At 52.8% G+C, this 25,819-nt stretch overlaps 3 protein-coding genes across 4 annotated transcripts in view; 2 read left to right on the top strand and 1 right to left on the bottom strand.

The window, feature by feature from the left end:
- The window catches only part of HNRNPUL2 (heterogeneous nuclear ribonucleoprotein U like 2), a 29,787-nt gene extending 18,349 nt beyond the window's left edge, over positions 1–11,438 (top strand). Inside the window, exons 9-15 of one of the 2 annotated variants that reach the window (XM_064737023.1) lie at positions 679–810; positions 2,612–2,780; positions 4,625–4,825; positions 5,948–6,033; positions 7,222–7,329; positions 9,884–9,994; positions 10,091–11,438. In XM_064737023.1, the coding sequence (XP_064593093.1) occupies positions 679–810; positions 2,612–2,780; positions 4,625–4,825; positions 5,948–6,033; positions 7,222–7,329; positions 9,884–9,952 (765 nt within the window). In that variant the 3' untranslated portion in view covers positions 9,953–9,994; positions 10,091–11,438. Of the gene's footprint in view, positions 1–678; positions 811–2,611; positions 2,781–4,624; positions 4,826–5,947; positions 6,034–7,221; positions 7,330–9,883; positions 10,002–10,090 lie in introns of those variants that run through there. The other variant, XM_064737022.1, reaches the window with a different exon arrangement.
- Positions 11,439–12,715: 1,277 nt separating this feature from the next.
- GNG3 (G protein subunit gamma 3) lies at positions 12,716–16,264 on the bottom strand. Its single transcript, XM_064737029.1, has 3 exons — positions 16,206–16,264; positions 15,305–15,410; positions 12,716–13,460 (listed from the first exon to the last, which is right to left on the bottom strand). Exons 2-3 carry the CDS (start codon positions 15,401–15,403, stop codon positions 13,332–13,334), a joined length of 228 nt encoding a protein of 75 aa, XP_064593099.1. The 5' UTR covers positions 15,404–15,410; positions 16,206–16,264; the 3' UTR covers positions 12,716–13,331.
- Positions 16,265–16,819: 555 nt separating this feature from the next.
- On the top strand, positions 16,820–25,427 carry BSCL2 (BSCL2 lipid droplet biogenesis associated, seipin). The gene is made up of 10 exons (XM_064737025.1): positions 16,820–16,979; positions 19,209–19,448; positions 20,327–20,408; positions 21,613–21,756; positions 23,102–23,236; positions 23,599–23,696; positions 24,247–24,385; positions 24,510–24,555; positions 24,784–24,849; positions 25,138–25,427. The coding sequence occupies exons 2-10, from the start codon at positions 19,234–19,236 to the stop codon at positions 25,302–25,304; spliced, it is 1,092 nt and encodes a 363-aa protein (XP_064593095.1). The 5' UTR covers positions 16,820–16,979; positions 19,209–19,233; the 3' UTR covers positions 25,305–25,427.
- Positions 25,428–25,819: the final 392 nt, after the last annotated feature.

Genomic DNA, 25,819 nt, shown 5'->3' on the forward strand with positions numbered 1-25,819 from the left:
CGTTCCCAATCCCCAATCCCCGTTCCCAATCCCAAATTCCCGTTCCCACCATTGCCAATCCCAAATCCCTGTTCCCGCCGTTCCCAATCCCAAATCCCCGTTCCCACCGTTCCCAATCCCAAATCCCCGTTCCCAATCCCAAATCCCCATTCCCACCGTTCCCAATCCCAAATCCCCGTTCCCACCGTTCCCAATCCCAAATCCCCGTTCCCAATCCCAAATCCCCGTTCCCAATCCCAAATCCCCGTTCCCACCGTTCCCAATCCCAAATCCCCGTTCCCGCTGTTCCCAATCCCAAATCCCCGTTCCCGTTGCAGACGCGGGGCCCGGAGCCGGAGCAGGAGCTGGACCCCAATCCCAAATCCCCGTTCCCAATCCCAAATCCCCGTTCCCGCCGTTCCCAATCCCAAATCCCCGTTCCCACCGTTCCCAATCCCAAATCCCCGTTCCCACCATTCCCAATCCCAAATTCCCGTTCCCAATCCCAAATTGCCGTTCCCGTTGCAGACGCGGGGCCCGGAGCCGGAGCAGGAGCTGGACCCCAATCCCAAATCCCCGTTCCCAATCCCAAATCCCCGTTCCCAATCCCAAATTCCCGTTCCCAATCCCAAAATCCCATTCCCAATCCCAAATTCCCAATCCCAAATCCCCGTTCCCAATCCCAAATTCCCGTTGCAGACGCGGGGCCCGGAGCCGGAGCCGGAGCTGGACGCCCAGAGCCGGGAGCTGCTGACCCAGCAGGCGGCGCAGTGCCTTAGCAAGCTGGTGCAGATCGCGCCCCGCGCCCGCCGCAACTTCATCCTCGACCAGGTACCGGGAAACGGCCCCGAGATCCGGGGAAAGCGGGCTGGGAATGCAGGGAAAGCGGGCTGGGAATCCAGGGAAAACCTGCCCAGACATCCAGGGACAGCGGGCTGGAAATGCAGGGAAAACCGGGCTGGAAATCCAGGGAAAGCGGGCTGGAAATCCAGGGAAAACCTGCCCAAAATCGGGGTGGGAAACTGAGGAAAGTGGCACGAAATCAGGATGGAAAAGTGGCAGAAAACTGGGTTGGAAAACTGGGAAATCCTGCCCAGAAAACCTGCCCAGAGATCCAGGGAAACCACCTCAAAAAATCCCAGGAAAAGGCCCCCAAAAATCCCCAATCCAGATCCCAAATCCCCATTTTTCCTCCTCAAGGCCCCATTTCTTTCCCCAAATCCCATTTTTTTTTCCTAAATCCCATTTTCCCCCAAATTCCCATTTTTTCCCTTCCAAATCCCCTTTTCTCCCCAAACCCCATTTTTTCTCCTCCAAAACCCCATTTCCCCCTTCCCCCAAAATCCCATTTTTCCCTCCCTAAATCCCCATTTTTTTCCCCAAAATCACATTTTTTCCCCAAATCCCATTTTCCCCCAAATTCCCATTTTTTTTCCCCAAACCCCATTTTTTTCCTGAAACCCCATTTTTTTCCCTCCAAACCCCATTTCCCTTCCAAATCCCCTTTTCTCCCCAAACCCCATTTTTTCTCCTCCAAAACTCCATTTCCCCCTCCCCCAAAATCCCATTTTTCCCTCCCTAAATCCCCATTTTTTTCCCCAAATCCCGTTTTATTTTCCTAAATTCCATTTTCCCCCAAATTCCCATCTTTTCCCCCCAAACCCCATTTTCCCTTCCAAATCCCCTTTTCCCCTCCAAACCCCCATTTTTTCTCCTCCAAAACTCCATTTCCCCCTCCCAAAATCCCATTTTTTCCCTCCCTAAATCCCCATTTCTTTCCCCCCAAATTCCCATTTTTTCCCCCCAAACCCCATTTTTTCCCCCCAAACCCCATTTTTCCCCCAAACCCCCATTTTTTCTTCTCCAAAACCCCATTTCCCCCTCCCCCAAAATCCCATTTTTCCCTCCCTAAATCCCCTTTTTTTTTCCCCAAAATCACAATTTCCCCCCCCCAAACCCCATTTTTTTTCTTTTTTTCCTCAAACCCCATTTTTTTACTCAAAAATTCCTTTTCCCCCCAAACCCCATTTTTTCTCCTCCAAACCCCCATTTTTTCTCCTCCAAACCCCCATTTTTTCTTCTCCAAAACCCCATTTCCCCTCCCCCAAAATCCCATTTTTCCCCCCCAAACCCCCATTTCCCCCTCCATAATCCCATTTTTCCCTCCCTAAATCCCCATTTTTTCCCCCCAAACCCCATTTTTTCCCCCCAAACCCCATTTTTTCCCCCCAACCCCATTTTTTCCCTCCAAACCCCATTTTTTCCCTCCCCAAACCCCATTTTTTTCCCCCCAAACCCCATTTTTCTCCTCCAAACCCCCATTTTTTCTCCTCCAAAATCCCATTTTTCCCTCCCTAAATCCCCATTTCTTTCCCCAAATCCCATTTTTTTCCCAAATCCCTTTTTCCCCCAAATTCCCATCTTTTCCCCCCAAATCCCATTTTCCCTTCCAAATCCCCTTTTCTCCCCAAACCCCATTTTTTCTTCTCCAAAACCCCATTTCCCCCTCCCCAAAATCCCATTTTTCCCTCCCTAAATCCCCTTTTTTTCCCCAAAATCGCAATTTTCCCCCCCCAAACCCCATTTTTTTCCCCAAACCCCCTTTTTTCTACCCAAACCTCCTTCCCCCCAGTGCAACGTGTACAACTCGGGGCAGCGGCGGAAGCTGTCGGCCTTCAAGGGCTTCTGCAGGAAGGTGGTGGTGGTGGTGCCGCCCGAGCCCGAGTGGGAGCAGCGGCTGCAGCAGCGGCGCCTCCGCGAGGGCGACGACGTCCCCGACTGCGTCATGCTCGAGATGAAAGGTGGGCAAAACGGGGGGAAATGGGGGGAAATGTGGGGAAAATGAGGGGGAAAATGTGGGGGAAAATACATGGGGGTGAGGGGAAAAAATGGGGGAAATTGGGGCAAAAACGGGGGAAAAATGTGGGGAAAAATCCATGGGGGTGAGGGGAAAAAATGGGGGAAATTGGGGCAAAATATGGGGGGAAATGGGGGGAAAAATGCCATGGAAAATGGGCAAGAACGGATGGGGAAAAATCGGGGAGGAAATCCATGGGAGTGAAGGGGAAAATAGGGGAAAAAATGGGAAATTGGAGCGAAAATGGGGGGAAATGGGCAAAAATCCATGGAAATTGGGGCAAAAATGGGGGAAAAATGCGGGGAAAAATCCGTGGGAGTGAGGGGAAAAAATGGGGGAAATTGGAGCGAAAAATGGGCAAAAAATCCCATTGGGAAATGGGGGAGAAAAGCTCCCAGCACCGATTTTCCCTCTGTAAATTCCTCATTTTCCCTCCATTTCTGACCCAAATTTTGCCCTTTTTCCCCATTTCTGACCCAAATTTTGCCGTTTTTTCCCCCCATTTCTGACCCAAATTTTGCCGTTTTTTCCCCCCGTTTCTGACCCAAATTTTGCCGGTTTTTTCCCCGTTTCTGACCCAAATTTTGCCGTTTTTTCCCCCATTTCTGACCCAAATTTTGCCGTTTTTCCCCCCGTTTCTGACCCAAATTTTGCCGTTTTTTTCCCCATTTCTGACCCAAATTTTGCCGTTTTTTCCCCCCATTTCTGACCCAAATTTTGCTCTTTTTTCCCCCCATTTCTGACCCAAATTTTGCCGTTTTTCCCCCCCATTTCTGACCCAAATTTTGCCGTTTTTCCCCCCGTTTCTGACCCAAATTTTGCCGTTTTTTCCCCTCCATTTCTGACCCAAATTTTGCCGTTTTTTCCCCATTTCTGACCCAAATTTTGCGGTTTTTTCCCCCCATTTCTGACCCAAATTTTGCCGTTTTTCCCCTCCATTTCTGACCCAAATTTTGCCGTTTTTCCCCCCATTTCTGACCCAAATTTTGCCGTTTTTCCCCCCATTTCTGACCCAAATTTTGCCGTTTTTTCCCCGTTTCTGACCCAAATTTTGCTGTTTTTCCCCCCATTTCTGACCCAAATTTTGCCGTTTTTCCCCCATTTCTGACCCAAATTTTGCCGTTTTTCCCCCCGTTTCTGACCCAAATTTTGCCGTTTTTCCCCCCCATTTCTGACCCAAATTTTGCCGTTTTTTCCCCGTTTCTGACCCAAATTTTGCCGTTTTTTCCCCCCCATTTCTGACCCAAACCCCAATTTGTGATTTTTTTTCCCCGTTTCTGACCCAAATTTTGCCGTTTTTTCCCTGTTTCTGACCCAAATTTTGCCGTTTTTTCCCCCCATTTCTGACCCAAATTTTGCCGTTTTTCCCTCCATTTCTGACCCAAATTTTGCCGTTTTTTCCCCCCATTTCTGACCCAAATTTTCCCGTTTTTTCCCCATTTCTGACCCAAATTTTGCCGTTTTTTTATTTTTTTTTTCCCCCATTTCTGACCCAAATTTTGCCGTTTTTCCCCCCCGTTTCTGACCCAAATTTTGCCGTTTTTCCCCCCCATTTCTGACCCAAATTTTGCCGTTTTTTCCCCGTTTCTGACCCAAATTTTGCCGTTTTTTTCCCCGTTTCTGACCCAAATTTTGCTCTTTTTCCCCATTTCTGACCCAAATTTTGCCGTTTTTCCCCTCCATTTCTGACCCAAATTTTGCCGTTTTCCCCCCATTTCTGACCCAAATTTTGCCGTTTTTTCCCCCCATTTCTGACCCAAATTTTGCCGTTTTTTCCCCGTTTTCCAGCCAACTATTCCCTCCCCGAGAAGAGCGAGTACGTGGACGAGGTCGTGTTCGGGGAGCTGGGCCGGGACGAGGCGGCGCCGCTGGTGCTGCGCTGGAAGGAGGAGGCGCGGAAGCAGCTGCCGCCCTCGGAGAAACGCGGCAACCGGCGCAACAACCGCAACAAGCGCAACCGGCAGAACCGCAACCGCGGCCAGGGCTACGGTCAGGGGGCAGGAATGGGGATAGAATACACAAAAATGGGAAAAAACGGGGTAAAAATGGGGAAAAAACGGGGTTAAAATGGGGTAAAACGGGGTTAAAATGGCAACCGGCGCAACAACCGCAACAAGCGCAACCGGCAGAACCGCAACCGCGGCCAGGGCTACGGTCAGGGGCGGAAATGGGGAGAAAATGGGAAAAAACGGGGTTAAAATGGGGAAAAACGGGGTTAAAATGGGGAAAAACGGGGTTAAAATGGGGAAAATCTGCATAGAAATGGGGTAAACGGGGTTAAAATGGCAACTGGCAGAACCGCAACCGCGGCCAGGGCTACGGTCAGGGGGGAAATGGGGAGAAAATACATGAAAATGGGGAAAAAACAGGGTTAAAATGGGGAAAAACGGGGTTAAAATGGGGTAAAACGGGGTTAAAATGGCAACCGGCAGAACCGCAACCGCGGCCAGGGCTACGGTCAGGGGGGAAATGGGGATAAAATACATGAAAATGGGGAAAAACGGGGTTAAAATGGGGAAAAACGGGGTTAAAATGGCAACCGGCGCAACAACCGCAACAAGCGCAACCGGCAGAACCGCAACCGCGGCCAGGGCTACGGTCAGGGGGGGAAATGGGGTGAAAAATGGGGAAAATGGGAAAAAATGGGGTTAAAACCTGTTCTGACCTGTTCCTGTCCCGTTCCTGCCCCATTCCTGCCCCGTTCCTGTTCCCATTTCTGCCCCATTCCTGCCCCGTTCCTGCCCCGTTCCTGCCCCGTTCCTGCCCCGTTTCTCACCCATTCCTGCCCCGTTCCTGCCCCATTCCTGCCCCACTCCTGCCCCGTTTCTCACCCGTTTCTCACCCATTCCTGTCCCGTTCCTGCCCCATTCTTGCCCCCGGTCCTGCCCCATTCCTGTCCCGTTCCCATCCCGTCCCTGTCCCGTTCCTGCCCCATTCCTGCCCCATTTCTCACCCGTTTCTCACCCATTCCTGTCCCGTTCCAGTCCCCGTTCCCACCCCATTCCTGCCCCGTTTCTCACCCGTTTCTCACCCGTTCCTGCCCCATTCCCATCCCGTCCCTGCCCGTTCCTGCCCCGTTTCTCACCCGTTCTGTCCCGTTCCCGCCCGCAGTGGGGGGGCAGCGCCGGGGCTACGACAGCCGCGTCTACGGGGCCCAGCAGCAGCCGCAGTACTGGGGGCAGCCCGGCAACCGCGGGGTGAGTGCGGCTTCCGGAACCTTCCGGGGCCTTCCGGGGCCTTCCGGGACCTTCCTGGGGCCTTCCGGGACCTTCCGGAACCTTCCGGGGCCTTCCGGGGCCTTCCGGGCATTCCGGGGCCTTCCGGGACCTTCCGGGGCCTTCCGGAACCTTCCGGGGCCTTCCGGAACCTTCCGGGACCTTCCGGGGCCTTCCGGGGCCTTCCAGAACCTTCCAGGACCTTCCGGGGCCTTCCGGGGCCTTCTGGGGCCTTCCTGGGGCCTTGCCAGCCACGTTCGGGCACTTCTGGGGCATTTCCTGGGCTTTTTGGGGCATTTTTGGGGCATTTCCCACGTCCAGACACTCCCTGGCCGACTTCTGGTGATTTTTGGGGTCATTCAGGGCATTTTTGGGGCGTTTCCAGCTGAGTTTTTGGACAATTTTGGGGCATTTTTCTGGCATTTCTGAGGCATTTCCCAATTCTTGGGTGGTTTTGGGGTCATTCAGGGCATTCCTGGGGCCTTTTCAGGCTCGTTTTGGGCATTTCTGGGACATTTCCAAATTCCTGGGCATTTTTGGGTCACTCAGGGCATTTCCAGCCTGATGTTGGGCATTTTTGGGGCATTTCTGGGACATTTCCAACTTCCAGGCCAATTCCTTGGCATTTCTGGGTTCACTTCAGGGCATTTTTTGGGCATTTCCAGCCTGATGTTGGGCATTTTGTGGGGCATTTTTTGGGGCTTTTCCCACTTTTTCACCATTTCCTGGCTGTTTCCTGTTGTTTCCTGCTTATTCTGGGCAGTTCTGGGGCAGTTTCAGGGCATGAACTCATTTAAAGTGGATTAAACTGGATTTTGGTGGTTTGGACTGGTTTAAAACTGGTTTTCTGTGGTTTTAAATGGTCTGGACTGGTTTGATGACTGATTTAAACCATTTTGGACCAGTTTAAACAGTTCTGAACTGCTTTGATGTGGTGTCAGCTGGTCTGAACTGGTTTGAATGGGTCTAAACTGGTTTGAACTGAGCTGCTTTAAACGGGTTTGTTGCTGGTTTTTACTGGTTTAAATTTGGGGTTTTTACTGGTTTTTAAGGGTTTTTACCATCCTTTCATGGTTTGTCCTTGTCTGAACTGGTCCTAACTGGTCCATACTGGTCTATACTGGTCCATACTGGTCCTAACTGGTTCTGACCGGTCCGTTCTGGCCCCAGGGCTACCGGAACTTCTACGAGCGCTACCGGGGCTACGACGATCGGTTCTACGGCCGCGACTACGACTACAACAGATACCGCGACTACTACCGGCAGTACAACCGCGAGGTGGGGCCTAAACTGGGGTTAAACCGGGGTTAAATTGGGATTTATACTGGGGTTAAACTGGGGTTAAACTGGGATTTACACTGGGGTTAAACTGGGGTTAAACCGGGGTTATACTGGGGTTAAACTGGGGTTAAACTGGGATTTATACTGGGGTTAAACTACAACAGATACCGCGACTACTACCGGCAGTACAACCGCGAGGTGGGGCCTAAACTGGGGTTAAACTGGGGTTAAACTGGGGTTAAATCAGAGTTAAACTGGGATTTATACTGGGGTTAAACTGGGGTTAAATCAGGGTTAAACTGGGATTTATACTGGGGTTAAACTAGGGTTAAAGTGGGAGTTACACCGGGTTACAACGGGGTCATTACAACAGATACCGCGACTACTACCGGCAGTACAACCGCGAGATGGGGCTTAAACCGGGGTTAAACTGGGGTTAAATCAGTGTTAAACTGGGGTTAAAGTGGGAGTTACACCGGGGTTAAACTGGGGTTAAATCGGGGTTAAACTGGGATTTAAACTGGGATTTATACTGGGCTTAAACTGGGGTTAAAGTGGGAGTTACACCGGGGTTACACCGGGGTCACTACAACAGATACCGCAACTACTACCGGCAGTACAACCGCGAGGTGCGGCCTAAACTGGGGTTAAACTGGGGTTAAATCAGGGTTAAATCGGGGTTAAACTGGGGCTAAATCAGGGTTAAACTGGGGTTTATACTGGGGTTAAACTACAACAGATACCACGACTGCTACCGGCAGTACAACCGCGAGGTGCGGCCTAAACTGGGTTAGACTGGGATATAAACTGGGGTTAGACTGGGGTTAAACTGGGATTTAAACTGGGGTTAAATCAGGGTTAAACTGGGATTTATACTGGGGTTAAACTGGGGTTAAATCAGGGTTAAACTGGGATTTATACTGGGGTTAAATCAGGGTTAAACTGGGGTTAAATCAGGGTTATACTGGGACTTATATTGGGGTTAAATCAGGGTTAAACTGGGATTTATATTGGGGTTAAATCAGGGTTATACTGGGATTTATATTGGGGTTAAATCAGGGTTAAACTGGGATATTCTCCTGGATTAAACTGGGGTTAAATCAGGGTTATACTGGGATTTATACTGGGGTTAAATCAGGGTTAAACTGGGATTTATACTGGGGTTAAACTGGGGTTAAATCAGGGTTAAACTGGGATTTATACTGGGGTTAAACTGGGGTTAAACTGGGATTTATTCCTGGATTAAACTACAACAGATACCGCGACTACTACCGGCAGTACAACCGCGAGGTGCGGCCTGCACCGGGCCTGAACCAGGGTTAAACTGGGGTTAAACTGGGATTTAAACTGGGGTTAAACTGGGGTTAAATCAGGGTTAAACTGGGATTTATACTGGGGTTAAATCAGAGTTAAACTGGGATTTATACTGTGGTTAAACTGGGTTAAATCAGAGTTAAACTGGGATTTTTACTGGGTTAAACCGGGTTATACTGGATTTATACTGGGGTTAAACTGGGGTTAAATCAGGGTTAAACTGGGATTTAAACTGGGGTTAAATCAGGGTTAGACTGGGAGTTACACTGGGGTTAAACTGGGGCTAAATCAGGGTTAAACTGGGATTTATACTGGGGTTAAATCAGGGTTATACTGGGATTTATACTGGGTTAAATCAGAGTTAAACTGGGATTTATACTGGGGTTAAATCAGAGTTAAACTGGGATTTATACTGGGGTTAATCAGGGTTAAACTGGGATTTATATTGGGGTTAAATCAGGGTTAGACTGGGATTTATACTGGGGTTAAATCAGAGTTAAACTGGGATTTATACTGGGGTTAAACTGGGGTTAAATCAGGGTTAAACTGGGATTTATACTGGGGTTAAATCAGGGTTAAACTGGGATCTAAACCGGGGTTAAATTGGGAGTTACACCAGGGTTAAACTGGAATTAAATCCGGGTTAAACTGGGGTTAACGCCAGGGTTACTCCAGGTTGTAAACAGGAACTTTGGGGTGAAATCCGGGGATTTTTGGGGTGAAATTTGGGGATTTTGGGGGAATTTAGGGCTGGAATTTCAAGGTGAAATGTGGAGAGTCGCAGGGTGGATTTTTGGGGAATTTGGGGTGAAATTTGGGGATGAAACTTTGGGATTTTTAGGGTGAAATTTTGGGGTGGAAGTTGGAGATCTTTGGGGTGGAGTATTGGTATTTTTGGGATGAAAATTAGGGATTTTTGGGATTAAATTTGGGGAATACTGGAGTGGGGAATTTTGGGGGGACGTTTTGGGTGAAATCTGGGGATTTATCAGAATGAATTTTTTTGGGGGGGAAAATTTAAGAATTTCTGGGTGAAATTTTGGGGTGGAATTTTTGGGTGGAACTTTCATGGGGTGACATTTTGGGATGGAATTTTTGGGTGGAACTTTGAGGTTTTTTTTAGGCAGAATTTCGAGATTTTTGGGGTGAATTTTGGGGTGAATTTTGGGGATTTTGGGGTGCTCTCCATGCCCTCCCAGTTTAACCAGTTTAACCAGTTTTCCCCCATTTCCCCCAGTGGCAGAATTACTACCAGGACAGAGACCGGTACTACAGGAACTACTACGGCTACCAGGGCTACCGGTGAACCCCGGCCCGAAAACCCCAAAATTTGGGCAAATTTGGGGAGGTGGGGGCGGGGCAGGGGGGGGGGGGGGGCGGGAAAAAAAAAAAAAAAAGGGAAAAAAAAAAAAAAAAAACCACAACAAAAATGGGGAGGGGGGAGGGGCTGGAAAAAAAACCAAGAAAAAACAACAACGGAAGGGGGGAGGGGGAGGGGAAAAGAGAGGAAAAAAATAAAAAACAAAAAAAAAATTTAAAAAAAGGGGGGGGAAAAAAAAAGGAAAAAAAAAGATGGAAAAATGTAAATTTTTTTTTTTTTTAAAGTTTGTTGAAAGAATTTTGTTGTAATTGTATAAAAAAAAAAGCGCAAAAAAAAAAACAAAGAGGGAAAAAAGGAAAAAAGGAGGAGATGGAGGTGGGGGAGGGGAGGGGGGAACCCCAAAATCTGCCCCTCCCCCCCTTTGGGAGCGCGTTGGGGGAGTCCGATGGGATTTGTGAATTTTGGGGGGATTTTGGTGAATTTTGGGGAGATTTTGGTGAATTTTGGGCAATTCCCAGGGACAAGGGGGGGGTTGGGCACTGGGGGGACCCCAAATCCTCCCCTCCCCCCCCTCAGGGGGCGTTAATTGATGTTAATGAGGGGATTTTAATTCATTATTAATTATTTTAATAGGGGCCTCGGTTAATTAACAGGCCTGTTGTTAATTGGGGTCCCTTTATTAATCCCTTAATTGATAACTCATTGTTTCGTTAATGGTTCGTTAATTAGAGGGGACCTCCATTAATTAATGGGGCTCTGTTAATTAATGGAGCCTCGAAATTGGGGTTTTCTCCTTTAATTTTGGGGTTTTTTCCCTTTATTTTGGGGGAATTTTGGGGGAATTTTGGGGATGCTTGGAGAGAATTTTGGGACTTTTCGGGTTTAATTTTTGGGGCATTTCAGGGGAATTTGGGATTTTTTATTTTATTTTTAAGGGTTTTTTTTTTTCCTTTATAAATTTTGTTCCTTTGGGGTTTTTGGGGTTTTTTTTCCCATTTTTCTTTGGTATTTTGGGGATTTTTCCTCCCTCCTCCCCTCCCCCATTTCCCATCCCCCCCCCCATTAAAAAACCCAAATTTGGGATTTTTCCGGGTGGGGGAGGGGCCGCTGCCGGAGCTTTTCGGGTCCTTTTTCAAATAAAACAAAAACACCAAAAAAAAAAAAAGAAAAAAAAATTAAAAAACCCCAAACCCACGAAAATCCGTGAGAAATGAAAATTTCCCTTTTTTTGTTTTTTTCCTGGATTTTGGGGGTCCCTCCCCGCCCCTCCCCCACCCCCATTTCCCCCCATTTTTCCCCAATTTCCGCTCTCGTCCCTTCCGGGTTTTTGGGGGTCCAAAATGACGAAAATTCCCCAAATTTCCGCAGTGGGGGAGGGGCGGCCCCGACCCCCACCCCGCCCCTCCCCCCACCCAGGCCGTGTCGGGGTTTTTGTCCCTTTTTAGAAATAAAGAAAATTCGCTTGAGCCCAGGGCGGCCTCGGGTGCTGTTTGTGGGGTGAAACGGGCTTGAAAGGGTTAAAAGTGGGATTAAAATAGAGTTTGGGCAGTTAAAACTGGATTTATTGCGTTAAAACTGGGTTTGAGGGGGTTGAAACCAGATTTATTGGGTTAAAATCAGGTTTGTTGGGTTCAAACTGGATTTATGAGGTTAAACCTGGGTTCAGACGGGCCGGGGAGAGGCTGGAGGGGTTAAAATTTGGTTTAGACGGTTATACTCAGTCTGGGGGTTAAATTTGATTAAAGTGGGGTTGGAGGAGTTAAAACCGCAATGGATTTTAAAATTTGATTCAGTGGGAGGGAGGTTAAACTGGGTTTAGAGGAACTTTGGGGCTAAATCTCGGTCGTGGCGCTGATTTTGGGGTTTAAACCCAGATTTGGGGGTTTTTTTGTGGTTATTTGATTTAAACCTGCCTGGGTTTGGGGTTTTTGGGGCCTGGCCTTAGGCCCGGGCCTGGTTTTAACCTTTGGCGCTCCAGGCCCAGTTCTAGGCCCATCTCTGAGGTGTTTAAGCCAAATCTCGGCTCATAAAGATGAATTAATTAATCCCAATTAAGGATTTAATGATTTTATTCCCCTCCTGCGCAGGCCGGGCCTACTCCGAGGCCTCAGGCCAGGCTCGGTTGCCATGGCAACCCCAGGGCTCTGGGCGCCGCCATCTTGGCCGCGCGCGGCGATGACGTGGCGGGAACCGGAGGGGGGGGAGGGGACAACGGGGGGGTTCCCCCTCCCCCCACGGGGATTTTGGGGGGTCCCAGTTGGGGGAGGGGCTCCCGCCTGGGCCGGGGGCGCCCCCAGAGCCCCCCCGGCGCCCTCTGGGCTCCCGCCGCCATTTTGGGTGCTGGGAGGCGCCATCTTGGGGCGGTGTGGGGGCGGTGCGCATGCGCGGGTGTCATGGCGGCGTTTGTGAGGAGGCGCAGGCGCCGCCATGTTGGGTGTGGGGACCTCCCTGAGGGGCTCGGGCTGCTCTTCCTCCTTCGTCTTCCTCTTCCTCCTTTTCCTTCCTCATTTATTTTCCTCTTCCTCCTCTTCCCCATTTTTCTTCCTCTTCCTCCTTTTTCCTCTTTTTCCTTCCTCCTTTTTCTTCCTTCGTCTTTCTCCAGACTCCAATTCCTCCCTCTGCCCCCTCCTTCTATCCCCCCCCAAAATTCCCCTCCCCCTCCATTTATTTTGGCGAACCCCTCCCATTTTTCCCCCTCCCCCCACCCCCCCATTTTTTGGGGGATCCCCAAAAACGGCCCCGGCCCCGTCTGTGCCGCCAGGTGTTTATTTGGGGTGGGGGGAGAACCCCAGAATTGAGGGAACCCCCCTTGAACCGCCCCTCCCCCCCTCAGAGCCGAAATTGGGGGGAGGGGTCGTGGTTGGGGGAGGGGAACCCCCCAAGGTTGGGGTGGGGGAGGTGAGGGAGGAATTTTTGGGAATTTTTTGGACGTGTCCTAAAGATTTTGGGGGGGGGCCCCATTTTGGGAGGGGAGTGATGGGGGGGAGAATTTTGGGGTGATTTTTGGGGTCTTCCCCTCCGCCCTTTCCAGAACCTTCCCCGAGTCCATCCTTGGTGCCTTTCTGGGGTGGGGAGACCCCCAAAACCCCTCAAAATCCCCTCAAAACCCCTCCATACCCTCCCAAAACCCCCTCAAACCCCCCCAAATTCTGAGCAGGACTTTTTTTGGGGTGGGGTCCCCAATTTAGGGGGGAGGAGGTGCCAGCTTGGGAGAGGGGACCCCAAAAACCCCAAATTCTGCCCCACCCCCCTCATTTCCGCCTCATTTTTGGGGTGAATTCGGCCCTAAATCGCACAGGGGTGGCCCGAAACGTGAGGGGGGGTCCCGCGGGATTTTTGGGGGGACTCCCCGGGGTTTCGGGGGTCAGAGGAGCGCGCAGAAGAATTTCTTCTCGCGGAAGGGATTCTCCGAGGTCGGCACCGGCGTCAGCAGCGGATCCTCGCACGCGTGCGCCTCGCAGTAACTGAGCAGCTCCGCCGCCGCCTTGGACACCTGGGGCAGGGAAACGGGGTCAGGGAGCCCCGAAAATACCTGGGAACCCCGAAAATAGACCTGGGAACCCCTAAAATGTACCTGGGAACCCCGAAAATATACCTGGGGACCCCCAAAATGTACCTGGGAACCCCTAAAATATACATGAGAACCCCGAAAATATACCTGGGGACCCCGAAAATGTACCTGGGAATCCCTAAAATATACCTGGGAACCCCAAAAATGTACCTGGGAACCCTGAAAATAAACCTGGGATGGGGAAAACGGGGTCAGGGAGCCCCGAAAATACCTGGGAACCCCGAAAATAGACCTGGGAACCCCGAAAATGTACCTGGGAACCTCGAAAATATACCTGGGAATGCCTAAAATGTACCTGGGAGCCCCGAAAATGTACCTGGGAATCCCTAAAATGTACCTGGGAACCCTGAAAAGTACCTGGGAACCCCAAAAATAGACCTGGGAACCCTAAAATATACCTGGGAACCCCGAAAATAACCTGGGATGGGGAAAACGGGACAGGGAGCCCCGAAAATAAACCTGGGAACCCCGAAAATAAACCTGGGAACCCCGAAAATATACCTGGGAACCCCGAAAATAAACCTGGGAACCCCGAAAATGTACCTGGGAATCCCTAAAATGTACCTGGGAACCCTGAAAATAAACCTGGGAATCCCTAAAATAAACCTGGGAACCCCGAAAATGTACCTGGGAACCCCGAAAATAAACCTGGGAACCCCGAAAATAAACCTGGGAACCTCGAAAATATACCTGGGAATCCCAAAAATAGACCTGGGAACCCTGAAAATAAACCTGGGAACCCTGAAAATACAACTGAGAGCCCCAAAAATTCACCCGGAGCTCCCCAAAACAGCCCCCGGTTCCCAAATCCCACCTGGAATTTCTAAACCCACCCCTGGAATCCCAAATCCTCATTGTTACCCCCTAAATCCACTTTGAACCCCTCAAATCCCTTTTAAATCCCCCCCAAAATTTTCCTGATTTCCCCTTTTTTAATCACAAATCCCCTTTAAACACCCCCAAATCCCATTTTACCCACCCAAAATCCCCTTTACATCCCCCAAATCTCTTCTCACCCCCTCAAATCTCCTTTGAACCCCCCAGACCCCTCAAAATCCTCATTTCCCCCCCATATATCTCTGAAAGCCCCCTCAAATCCCAATTTTTTATCCATTTTTCTCCATTTTCCCCCATGTCCCCCCATTTTTTCCCTTTCCCCCCATTTTCCTCCCATTTCCCTCATCTCTTCCCCATTATTCTCCTGATTTCCCCTGATTTCCCCCCATTTTTCCCCATTCCCCCCCATTTTTCCCCCCTTTTTTCCCCATTTTCCCCCCATTATTTTCCCAGTTTTTCCCCATTTTTCTCCCATTATTTTCCGGGTTTTCCCCATTTCCCCCCCATATTTTCCCCATTTCCCCCCCCCACATTTTTAACTATTTATTCCTCATTTCCTCCTCATTTTCTCCAATTTTCCCCCATTTCCGCCCTCATTTTTCCCCTTTTTTTCCCTCATTTTCCCCCCATTCTTTTCCCTGTTTTTTCCTCATTTTCCCCCATATTTTCCCTGTTTCCCCCCCTACATTTTTCCCTATTTATTCCCCATTTCCTTCTCATTTTCCCTCTGGTTTTTCCCCTTTTTTTCCCCATTTTTTCTCCCTTATTTCCCCCAATTGTCCCCATTTATTCCCCATTGCTCCCCATTTTTTTCCTATTTATTCCTCATTTTTTCCCCCCATTTTCCCCACAAATTTCCCAATTTTTTTTCCCATTTCCATCCCGATTTTTCCCATTTTTTCCCGTTTTGCCCCGTTTTTGCCCCAGACCTTGACCCGGCACAGGCTGGCCTCGATCTTCAGCTGCTCCACCATTTTCCGGGCCTGGCCCACGCTCAGGGTGCTGCTGGGGGGGGGCTCGCCCTTCATGGGGGGGCTGCGGGGGCACCCCGAAATTTGGGACCCCCCCAAAAACCAAAACCCCCCAAAATTCCCCAAAAATAAAAAAAAAAAACGCAAAAAAATCCCCCCAAAAATAAAAAAAACCCCAAAAAATTCCCCCATAAATTCAATTTTTCCCCGCTAAATATAAATCCTCCCCCCCAAATCCCAAATCCCCCCCTCCAGCCAAAATTCGGGGCCCCCAAAAACCAAAAACCCAAAAAAAAGCCCCAAAAATTCCCCCAAAAATTAAAAAAAAAACGACAAAAATCCCCTCAAAAATAAAAAAAAAAACACAAAAAATCCCCCATAAATTCCATTTTACCCTCTAAATAAAAATCCCAAATTTCCCCCTCGACCCAAAATTTGGGATCCTCCCAAAATCCCAAATCGCCTTAAAAAAACCTCAAAAAGACCCCCAAAAAATAAATTTAAAAAATCCAAAAAATAGAAAAACCCCACCCCAAAAATCAACATCTCCCCCCCAAACCCTCCTGGAAGAAAAATCCCGAATTTATTCCATCCAGAAATTCCCCCTAAAAATCCAAAATTTCCCCAAAATCCCCCAGAATCCTCCCCCCAGACCCCCAAAATCCCAAATTTAACCCCAAAAATCCCAAATTTAACCCCAAAATTCCCAATTTTCCCCCAAATCCCCTCCCCGCAAATCAGCCCCAACCCCCCCCCCCCAATTTTCCCGCGGGTTTTCCCCCCCCCCCCCCGCCCCCAATCCCCTCCCCCCCCCCCCCAGGACCCCCCAAAATCCCCCCCCCCATCGCCCCTCCCCCACCTGTGCAGGACCCGCGGCCGCTCCGGTCCCGGCGATGCTCGGAGGGGGCGGGGCCTGGGCTGGGGAGGGGGCGGGGCCTGGGCTGGGGGAAGGGAAGGGGGGCCACGCCCTTGCCCCTCCCCCCCTTTTCCCCCCCTCCCCAATTTTGGGGGCGCCTTAAACCCCGCCCCTCCCCCCCCAATATAAAATGGGGAGGGGGTTCAGGGTGGGGGAGGGGAGGGGTTAAAGGACCCCTCTCCCCCAATTTTGCCCCCCCAAACCTTCCTAACCCCTCCACAAACCCCCAAAACCCCCCCAGATCCCCCTCAAGATTCCCAAAATCCCTCAGGGACCCCCGCCAGAACCCTGAGGAACCCAATGCCCCCCGGGACCCCCGAAAATTGCCCAAAATCTCCAAAAATCCCCCCCCAAAATCTCCCCCGTTGCCATGGAAACGGGGCGGGGCCCGGTGGGGCCGCAGTGGGCGGGGCCAGCGCAGGCGGGCCCGCAGTGGGCGGAGTCAATGAGGAGCTTCCATATAAGGGACGGGCGTGGTTTAAATAAGCATTGGCCAATGGGGTGAGGCGTGGGCGGGGTTTGCACCCGGAAGCGGCGGGGTTGTGGGCGTGGCCAGGGCGTGGCGGGAAGCGGGAGGTGCCGGCGTTCGGTAAGGGCGCGGGAGCCCCGAAAAGCCCCGAATTTACCCCAAAAATCCGCCCTAAAACCGGAAAAATCGCCGTAAAAACCGCCGGAATCGAATCCGCGACCCTCGAAAACCCCCGGAACCCACTCGGGGTGAGGAAACTCCACCAAAATTACCTCAGAAAATCCCAAAATTTCGCTCCGCGAACCCAAAATCGGCCCCAACGTCTCCCCGGGGAACCCCAAAATGCCCAAAATTCACCCCAAAATTCCTCCCCGTGACCCCAAAACCTGGGGATGCCCCCGGGGGTTCGGGGGTGGGGGAGGAGTTTGGGGAAAAATCCCAAATTTGGGCGTGGGGGAGGGGCGGGAACGCGGCCCCGCCCCTCCCCCACCCTCACCCCTGGCCCGAATTCCGCAATTCCGGGAAAAATCCCAAATTTGGGGTCCCCGAGGGGATTTTGGGGTGTGGAGGAGGGAATTTGGGGGGGAAATCACAAATTTGGATCCCAAGGAGTTTGGTTGGGGAAGGGAATTTGGGGAATCAATTCTGGGACTGAAGGGAATTTTTGGAAAAAATCCCAAATTTTTGGGGCTACCCTGATGAATTTTGGGGCTTTCGAAAGATTTTGGGGGGTCAGGGGATGAAATTTTGAGAATAACCCCAAATTTTGGGGAAGTCCCAAATTTTGGGGCTCTAGAGAGGAAATCTTGAGAATAATCTCAAATTTTGGGGCTGAACTGGGAGTTTTGGGGTGGAAATTTTGGGAACAATCCCAAATTTTGGGACAAGAGGGGGAATTTTGGGGTTCCCTGGAGATTTTAGGAATGGGGAGGGGAAATTTTGGGATTTCCCAATGAGATTTTGGGAATGGATCCAAAATTTTTGGGAGGGACTTTTGGTGCGGGGGAAGGGATTTAGGGAGGGAATTTTGGGGTGGGAATTTTGGGATTTCCCTCACAGATTTTGGGAATGGGGACGGAATTTTGGGACTGGCCCCCAGGTTTTAGGTGGGGATGGAAGAGGGAATTCTGGGGAGGGAATTTTGGGGTTGGAGAGGGGATTTTTGGAGTTTCCTCCCCAAATTTTGGAAAGGGGAGGGGGAATTTTAGGGAGGGAATTTGCGATTTCCCCCACAGATTTTGGGGTTGGAGCTGAAATTTTTGGGATGGAATTTTGGGGTGGGGGAGGAAATTTTGGGGAGAGAATTCTGTGGTTGGGACCGGAAGTTTTGGGCAGGAATTTTGGGAGGGAATTTTGGGAATTCCCCACAGAATTTGGGGTTGGGGCCGGAATTTTTGGGAGGAAACTTTGGGGGTGGAGAGGGAATTTTCTGGTTGAGAATTTTGGGATTTCCCCCCAAATTTTGAGAATGGGGAAGGGATTTTAGGGAGGGAATTTTGGGGTGGGAATTTTGGGATCACGCCACAGATTTCTGGGGTTTGGGGGCAGAATTTTTGGGAGGAAATTTCGGCGTTGGAGAGGGAATTTTGGGGTGGGGGAAGGAAATTTTTAGGAGGGAATTTTTGGGGTTGCCCAAGATTTTGGGTGGGGAGGGGGAATTTTGGGGCTCCCCCTTAAATTTGGGGGAGGGAATTTTTGGGGTTTCCCCCCCCAGATTTTGGGAACGGAGCCGAAATTTTTGGGAGGGGATTTGGGGGTGGGGGAAGGGAACTTTTGGAAGGGAATTTTGGGGTTCCCACGAGATTTCGGGGTGGGGGAGGGGAATTGGGGGCAGGGGTTCCGCCTCCATGGGGGCGTGGCCCTGCCCCTCCCCCCTTTAACCCCTCCCACTTTAACCCCTCCCCCTCATATTGGGCGTTCCCACGGCCCCGCCCCCCCCAATGCTCAACGGGGGCGCTCAGGTGTGGGCGGGGCTCAGCTGGGGGCGGGGTTTAACCCTTTCCCTCCCATTTTAACCCCACCCACTCTGGTTCCTTGCAGCCCCTCCCCCTCCCAAAGGGTTTCCATGGCCCCGCCCCCTCCGTAGCTCACCTGGGGCGCTCAGGTGTGGGCAGGGGCGGGGTTTAACCCTTTCCCTCCCATTTTAACCCCTTTTTAGCCCCTCCCCTCCAATTTTAACCCTTTCCCTCCCAGTTTAATCCCTCCCCTCCCATTGGGGGTTCCCACGGCCCCGCCCCCCCAAATGCTCACCTGGGGGGCTCAGGTGTGGCTGGGGGCGTGGTTTAACCCCTTCCCCTCCCATTTTAACCCCTCCCATTCTGGTTTTTGGCAGCCCCTCCCCCTCCCATGGGGCTCCCATGGCCCCGCCCCCCCCAAATGCTCACGTGGGGGGCTCAGGTGTGGGCGGGGCTCAGCTGGGGGCGTGTCCCTGTTTAACCCCTCCCATTTTAACCCCTCCCATTCCGTTTTTTTTCCAGCCCCTCCCCCTCCGATGGGGCTCCCATGGCGCCGGGGGGTTTCCCCGCGGCCCCGCCCCCCCCGTTGCTCACCTGGGGGGCTCAGGTGGGGCGGGGGGCGCGGCGGGCGCTGCTGCGGGGGGCGCTGGGGCTGAGCCTGGCGCTGCTGCTGCTCTGGGGCTCCGTGTTCCTCTACGGCTCCTTCTACTGGGCCTACCTGCCCGCGGCCGCCGTGCTGCGGCCCCTGCACCTGGCCTTCAGGTGAATGGGGGGTTTGGGGGTTTTGGGGGGCTTTTGGGGGGTTTGGGTGCCCCTGCTGCACCTGGGGTTAGGTAAATGGGGGTTTGGGGGTTTGGGGGCTTGGGTGCACCTGGGGTTCAGTGAATGGGGGGGTTTGGGGGGCTTTGGGGGCTTTGGGGGGGTTTGGGTGCCCCTGCTGCACCTGGCCTTCAGGTGAATGTGGGGTTTGGGGGGTTTTTGGGGGGTTTGGGTGCACCTGCTGCACCTGGGGTTCAGGTAAATGGGGGGTTTGGGGGGCTTTGGGGGGGTTTGGGTGCACCTGCTGCACCTGGCCTTCAGGTGAATGGGGGGGTTTGGGGGGCTTTGGAGGGGGTTGGGTGCACCTGCTGCACCTGGCCTTCAGGTGAATGGGGGGTTTGGGGGGCTTTGGGGGGTTTGGGTGCACCTGCTGCACCTGGCCTTCAGGTGAATGGGGGGTTTGGGGGGTTTGGGTGCACCTGGCCTTCAGGTAAATGGGGGGTTTGGGGGGGTTTGGGTGCACCTGCTGCACCTGGGGTTCAGGTAAATGGGGGGGTTTGGGGGTTTTGGGGGGGTTTGAGAGGTTCACGTGTGTCCAGGTGGGGCTGGGAGGGGTTTGGGGGGGGTTTCAGGTGTGTTCAGGTGGGGTTTTGAGGGGCTTCAGGTGGGGCTGGGAGGGGTTTTTGGGGATTTGGGTGGGTCCAGGTATGTCCAGATGAGTCCAGGTGGGGCTGGGAGGGGTTTTTGGGGTGTGTGGGGTTTTGGGGTGATTTTAGGGTGGTTTTGGGGGATTTTTGGGTGGTTTTTGGGGGGATTTTGGGGTGGTTTTGGGTGTTTTCGGGGGGTATTTCTCATCCCTGACCCCATTTTTGCCCCCCCAGGTCCGACTGTGAGCGCCCCGGGCCCGAGCTCTGCTCCTTCCCCACGGCCAACGTGTCCCTGCTGGGGGAGCACCGCGAGAAGGTTCTGGAAATGTCCCAAAATTTGGGGGGTTTGGGGCCAAAATGTCCTGGAAATATCCCCAAAAATCTGGCGGGTTTAGGGTCAAAATGTGCTGAAAATATCCCAAAAATCTGGGGGGTTTGGGGCTGGGGGAGCACCAGGGGAAGGTTCTGGAAATGTCCCAAAATCTGGGGAATTTGGGTCCAAAATGTCCTGAAAATATCCCAAAAATTCTGGGGGGTTTAGGGTCAAAATGTGCTGAAAATATCCCAAAAATGCCATTCCCAGCTGTACCAGGTGTAACTCAGGTGTGTCCAGGTATGACCATATATGGCCAGGTGTATCCCAGGTGTATCCCAGCTGTACCAGGTGTAACCCAGGTGTACCCAGCTGTACCCAGGTGTATGTTAGCCATGCCCAGATGTACCAGGTGTATCCCAGGTGTACCAGGTGTAACCCAGGTGTAACCCAGGTGTATCTCAGGTGTAACCCAGGTGTATCCCAGCTGTACCAGGTGTAACCCAGGTGTACCCAGCTGTACCCAGGTGTATGTTAGCCATGCCCAGATGTACCAGGTGTATCCCAGGTGTATCCCAGCTGTACCAGGTGTAACCCAGGTGTATCCCAGGTGTACCAGGTGTACCAGGTGTAACCCAGGTGTATCTCAGGTGTAACCCAGGTGTATCCCAGCTGTACCAGGTGTAACCCAGGTGTATCCCAGGTGTACCAGGTGTAACCCAGGTGTAACCCAGGTGTACCAGGTGTATCCAGGTGTATCCCAGGTGTACCAGGTGTAGCCAGGTGTAACCCAGGTGTACCAGGTGTATCTCAGGTGTATGTTAGGCACTCCCAGGTGTAACCCAGGTGTACCCAGCTGTACCCAGGTGTATGTTAGCCATGCCCAGGTGTATCCCAGGTGTATCCCAGGTGTATCCCAGGTGTAACCCAGGTGTATCCCAGGTGTATCCAGGTACCAGGTGTAACTCAGGTGTACCAGGTGTATCTCAGGTGTATGTAGGCACTCCAGGTGTAACCCAGGTGTACCCCGCTGTACCCAGGTGTATGTTAGCCATGCCCAGGTGTACCAGGTGTATCTCAGGTGTATCCCAGGTGTAACCCAGGTGTATCCCAGGTGTATCCAGGTGTAACCCAGGTGTATCTCAGGTGTATCCCAGGTGTATCCCAGGTGTACCCCCGGTGTAACCCAGGTGTGTTTCACCCTCAGGTGTTACTCTATGGGCAGCTGTACCGGATCTCGCTGGAGCTGGAGCTGCCGGAGTCGCCGGTGAACCGAGAGCTGGGGATGTTCATGGTGGGGCTGAGCCTGTACGGGAGTGACGGCAAAACCCTGGCCAGGAGCGAGAGATCGGTACTGGGACAGACTGGGATTGAACTGGGATTGACTGGGAATGACTGGGATTGAACTGGAATTGACTGGGAATGGGCTGGGATTGACTGGGATTGACTGGGATTGGGCTGGGATAAACTGGGAATGGATACTGGGATTGACTGGGAATTGACTGGGATTGACTGGGATAACTGGGATAGACTGGAGGTGATTGGGCTGGGATAACTGGGATTGACTGGGATAGACTGGGATAAACTGGGATTGAACTGGGAATGGGCTGGGATTGGGCTGGGATAGACTGGGATTGACTGGGAATGGGCTGGGATTGACTGGGATGACTGGGATTGAACTGGGAACTGGGCTGGGATAACAACTGGGATTGACTGGGAACTGGTGACTGGGATTGACTGGGATAAACTGGGATGAACTGGGAATATGATGAACTGCGATAAACTGGAATTGAACTGGGAATAGATGGGAATGGGCTGGGATTGAACTGGGATGGAAGCTGGGATTGACTGATGGGATTGAACTTGGGTGATTTGCTCTGGGATTGAATGGGATATTACTGGGGATTTGTGGGATTGTGGTGGGATTGGGGCCATTGGGATTTGGATGGATTGTGGGAATTTGTGGGTCCTGGGTGATTGGATGGAATTTGGGATGTTTTGGGGTCCAGGCATGGAACTGGGCTGACATTGGGCCTATTGGGGATGGTTTGGGGTCTAGGGCTGTGATTTATGGGTGGTTTGTGGTCTCTGGGTGGATTTAGGGGGTGGGTTTTGGGGTTAGGGGTCATTTAGGTTTTGGGATGGTTTGGGTGTTTTTGGGGTCTCAGGGTGGATTTAGGGGGATTTGGTGGTTTTGGGGTCCAGGCATGTTTCGGGTCTGCAGTCCGGCCGTATTTGGGTGGGTTTGGGATCTCAGGGCTGTGTTTAGGGTGGGTTTGGGGTCTCAGGGCTGTGTTTAGGGTGGGTTTGGGGTCTCAGGGCTGTATTTAGGGTGGGTTTGGGGTGGGTTTGGGGTCTCAGGGCTGTATTTAGGGTGGGTTTGGGGTCTCAGGGCTGTGTTTAGGGTGGGATTTCCGATGGTTTTGGGGTCTCAGAGTGTTTTTGGGGTCCCAGGCCATGCTGCACTATCGCTCCCGCCTGCTCCGGGCCCTGCACACCGCGGCCTTTGGGGTGGGTTTGGGGTGGGTTTGGGGTCTCAGGGCTGTATTTAGGGTGGGGTTTGGGGTGGGTTTGGGGTTGGGCTGTCGGGTCCAGGGCTGTTTGGGGTGGGGGGTGTTTGGGGTGGTTTGGGGTTTAGGGTTGTTGGGTTAGGCTGGATTTAGGGTCTGAGGTTTTTTGGGTCCAGTTTGGTCCAGGCCATGCTGCACTATCGCTCCCGCCTGCTCCGGGCCCTGCACACCGCGGCCTTCGCCGGACTCTTCCTCAGCGGCTTCGCGGAGCAGAGCCAGACCCTGGAGCTGGAGCTGATGGGGCGCTACCGCGAGGACCCCGTGGGTCTGGGGTCCAGCCGGGGGGCTTGGGGGGGGCCTGGAGGGTTTATGGGCTCCCAGAGGGGGTTTGGGAGGTCCTTGGGGGATCCCAGGGCGTCCCAGTGGGGTTTTGGGGGGATTTATGGGGTCTGAGGGGGGATTTGGGGGGTCCTAGGGGGGTCTCAGGGGAATTTGGGGACGTCCTGGGGGGGTTTGGGGTATTTTGGGGGATAATTGGGGGATATTTTGTGGGTACCAGGGGGTTTTGGGGTATTCTGGGGATATTTTGGGGTCCCAGGGTGGTTTTTGGGATACTTTGGGTGTCCCAGGGTAATTTTGGGGATATTTTGGGGGTCCCTGACCCCTCATTTCCCCCTCCCCAGTACTCGCCCACCGCGGGGGCTCTGGTTGAGATCCGCAGCCGCCGGGTGCAGCTCTACGGGGCGCGGCTGCGCGTGCACGCGCACTTCAGCGGCCTCAGGTAACCCCAGACCCGGCCTAAACCTGGCCTAAAACTGCCCCAAACCTGCCTTAAACCTGGCCTAAACCTGCCCCAAACCTGGCCTAAACCTGGCCTAAACCTGGCCTAAACCTGCCCTAAACCTGGCCTAAACCTGGCCTAAACCTGGCCTAAACCTGGCCTAAAACTGCCCCAAACCTGCCTTAAACCTGGCTTAAACCTGGCCTAAAACTGCCCCAAACCTGCCTTAAACCTGGGTTAAACCTGGGTTAAAACTGCCCCAAACCTGCCTTAAACCTGGGTTAAACCTGGGTTAAACCTGGGTTAAAACTGACGTAAACTCTGCCGGTAACCTGCCCTAAACCTGCCCTAAACCTGGGTTACACCTGTGCCAAACCTGGCCTGAACCTGTCCCCAGGTACCGGCTGTACCATTTCCCCGTGACGTCAGCGGTTGTGGGCGTGGCCAGGAACTGTCACACACATCACACACCTGTCCCTGTGTCACACACCTGTCCCTGTGTCACACACACGTCACACACGTGTCACACACGTGTCACACCGGTCCCCAGGTACCTGCTCTATCACTTCCCCGTGACGTCAGCGGTTGTGGGCGTGGCCGGGAACTGGACCCTCCTGGCTTTGCTGACCCTGGGCGGGTACCTGCAGTGGGGGAGGGGCCCCCAAAGGCCCCGCCCCCGCCCGCCACAGGTAAACCCCATAATTGGGGAGGGGCTAAGGGAGAGGGCGGGGCTAATGGCTAAAGGGGGCGGGGCTGGGGGATTCCCCCACCCCTCCCCCACCGCTGAGCTCACCTGAGCCCCTCCCCCAACAGGAGCGAAGGAACCGAGGAGGAGCCACCGGGGAGGGGGAGGGGACAGGTGAGAGATGGGGGCGGGGCAATGGGGGAGGGGGGAGGGGCCAGGGGAGGGGCTGCAGAATTTGGGGAAATTTTGGGAGGATTTGGGGATTTTTTCAGGGGAAATTTTGGGGGGGAGTTTGGAGATTTTGGGGATATTTCTGAGGGATTTGGAAGAAGATTTTTGGGTGGGATTTTGGGGATTTTTGGGAATGTTCAAGTTGATTCTTTCTCTCTCCCCCCTTCCCAGACCTCCAAGACCCCCCCCAGAATTCGGAGGAGCCCGAAAACGTCGGAACCTCAGAGCCCGGCCCAGGTGGGGGAGGGGCAGCGACCCCCAAAAAAACCCCCAAAATCCAAAGAGGGGGGAGGGGCACAATTTGGGAGGAGGGGCCCCATATTGGGGGAGGGGCTCAAAATTGTGGGGAGGGGCCAGGTTTGGAGGGAGGGGCCAAAATTTGGGAGGGAGCGGCCAATTTGGGGGGAGGAGCCAATTTGAGGGGGAGGGGCTTATTTTTGGAGGAGGAAGGGCCCAAATTTGGAGGTGGGAGGGGCCCAAATTTTGGGTCTGGGGTCTCTGACCGCCCCTCCCCCCCCTCCCCAGACCCGCCCCTGCTCAGCGCCGCCCCCAAGGAGGGGGAGGGGCCGGAGGAAGAGGAGGAAGAGGAGGGGGCGGGGCAGCAGGAGGAGGCCACGCCCACGCCCCTCCCCCAGGCCCTCGCGGACGGCCCCTCCCCCCTCCGGCAGCGCCATCTCTGCTCCAGCTCCTGAGCCCCGCCCCCCCCGCCCCTCCCCCCGTTTTGGGGGTGTCAATAAAGGCTTCGGCCCCTCCCCCACACCCCGAAAATGAGTCGGGATTTATTTCGGGAGGGGGAGGGGGGGGAGAGGGACGGGAGCCCCAAAATCCCCCAATTCCCCTCAGATTCCCCCAAATTTCCTCCAAATTCCTCCCCATTTTCCCCAAAATTGCCCCCAAATTCTTCCAAATTTCCCCCAAAATCCCCCTCAATGCCCCCAAAATCTCCCCCCCATAATCAACCCGAAGAAAATCTGGTCCAAATTTAAGAATTTTGGGGTATTTTTTTTTTTTGTGATTTTGGGGTTGTGATTTGGGCTATTTTTGGGTGAGTTTTGGGCTATTTTTTGGTAGGTTTTGGAGTATTTTTGGGTTGGTTTTGAGGTCACTTGGGGGCGGTTTTCATCGGATTTTGGGGTTTTTTTTGGGGTTGGTTTCAGGGTTTTTTTGGGAGAGGTTTTCGGGTTGGTTTTGGGGTCAGTTTACAGCA

The sequence above is a fragment of the Zonotrichia leucophrys genome, unplaced genomic scaffold (assembly GCF_028769735.1).
Source record: "Zonotrichia leucophrys gambelii isolate GWCS_2022_RI unplaced genomic scaffold, RI_Zleu_2.0 Scaffold_34_1600103, whole genome shotgun sequence".
NCBI classification, from domain to species: Eukaryota; Metazoa; Chordata; class Aves; order Passeriformes; family Passerellidae; genus Zonotrichia; species Zonotrichia leucophrys.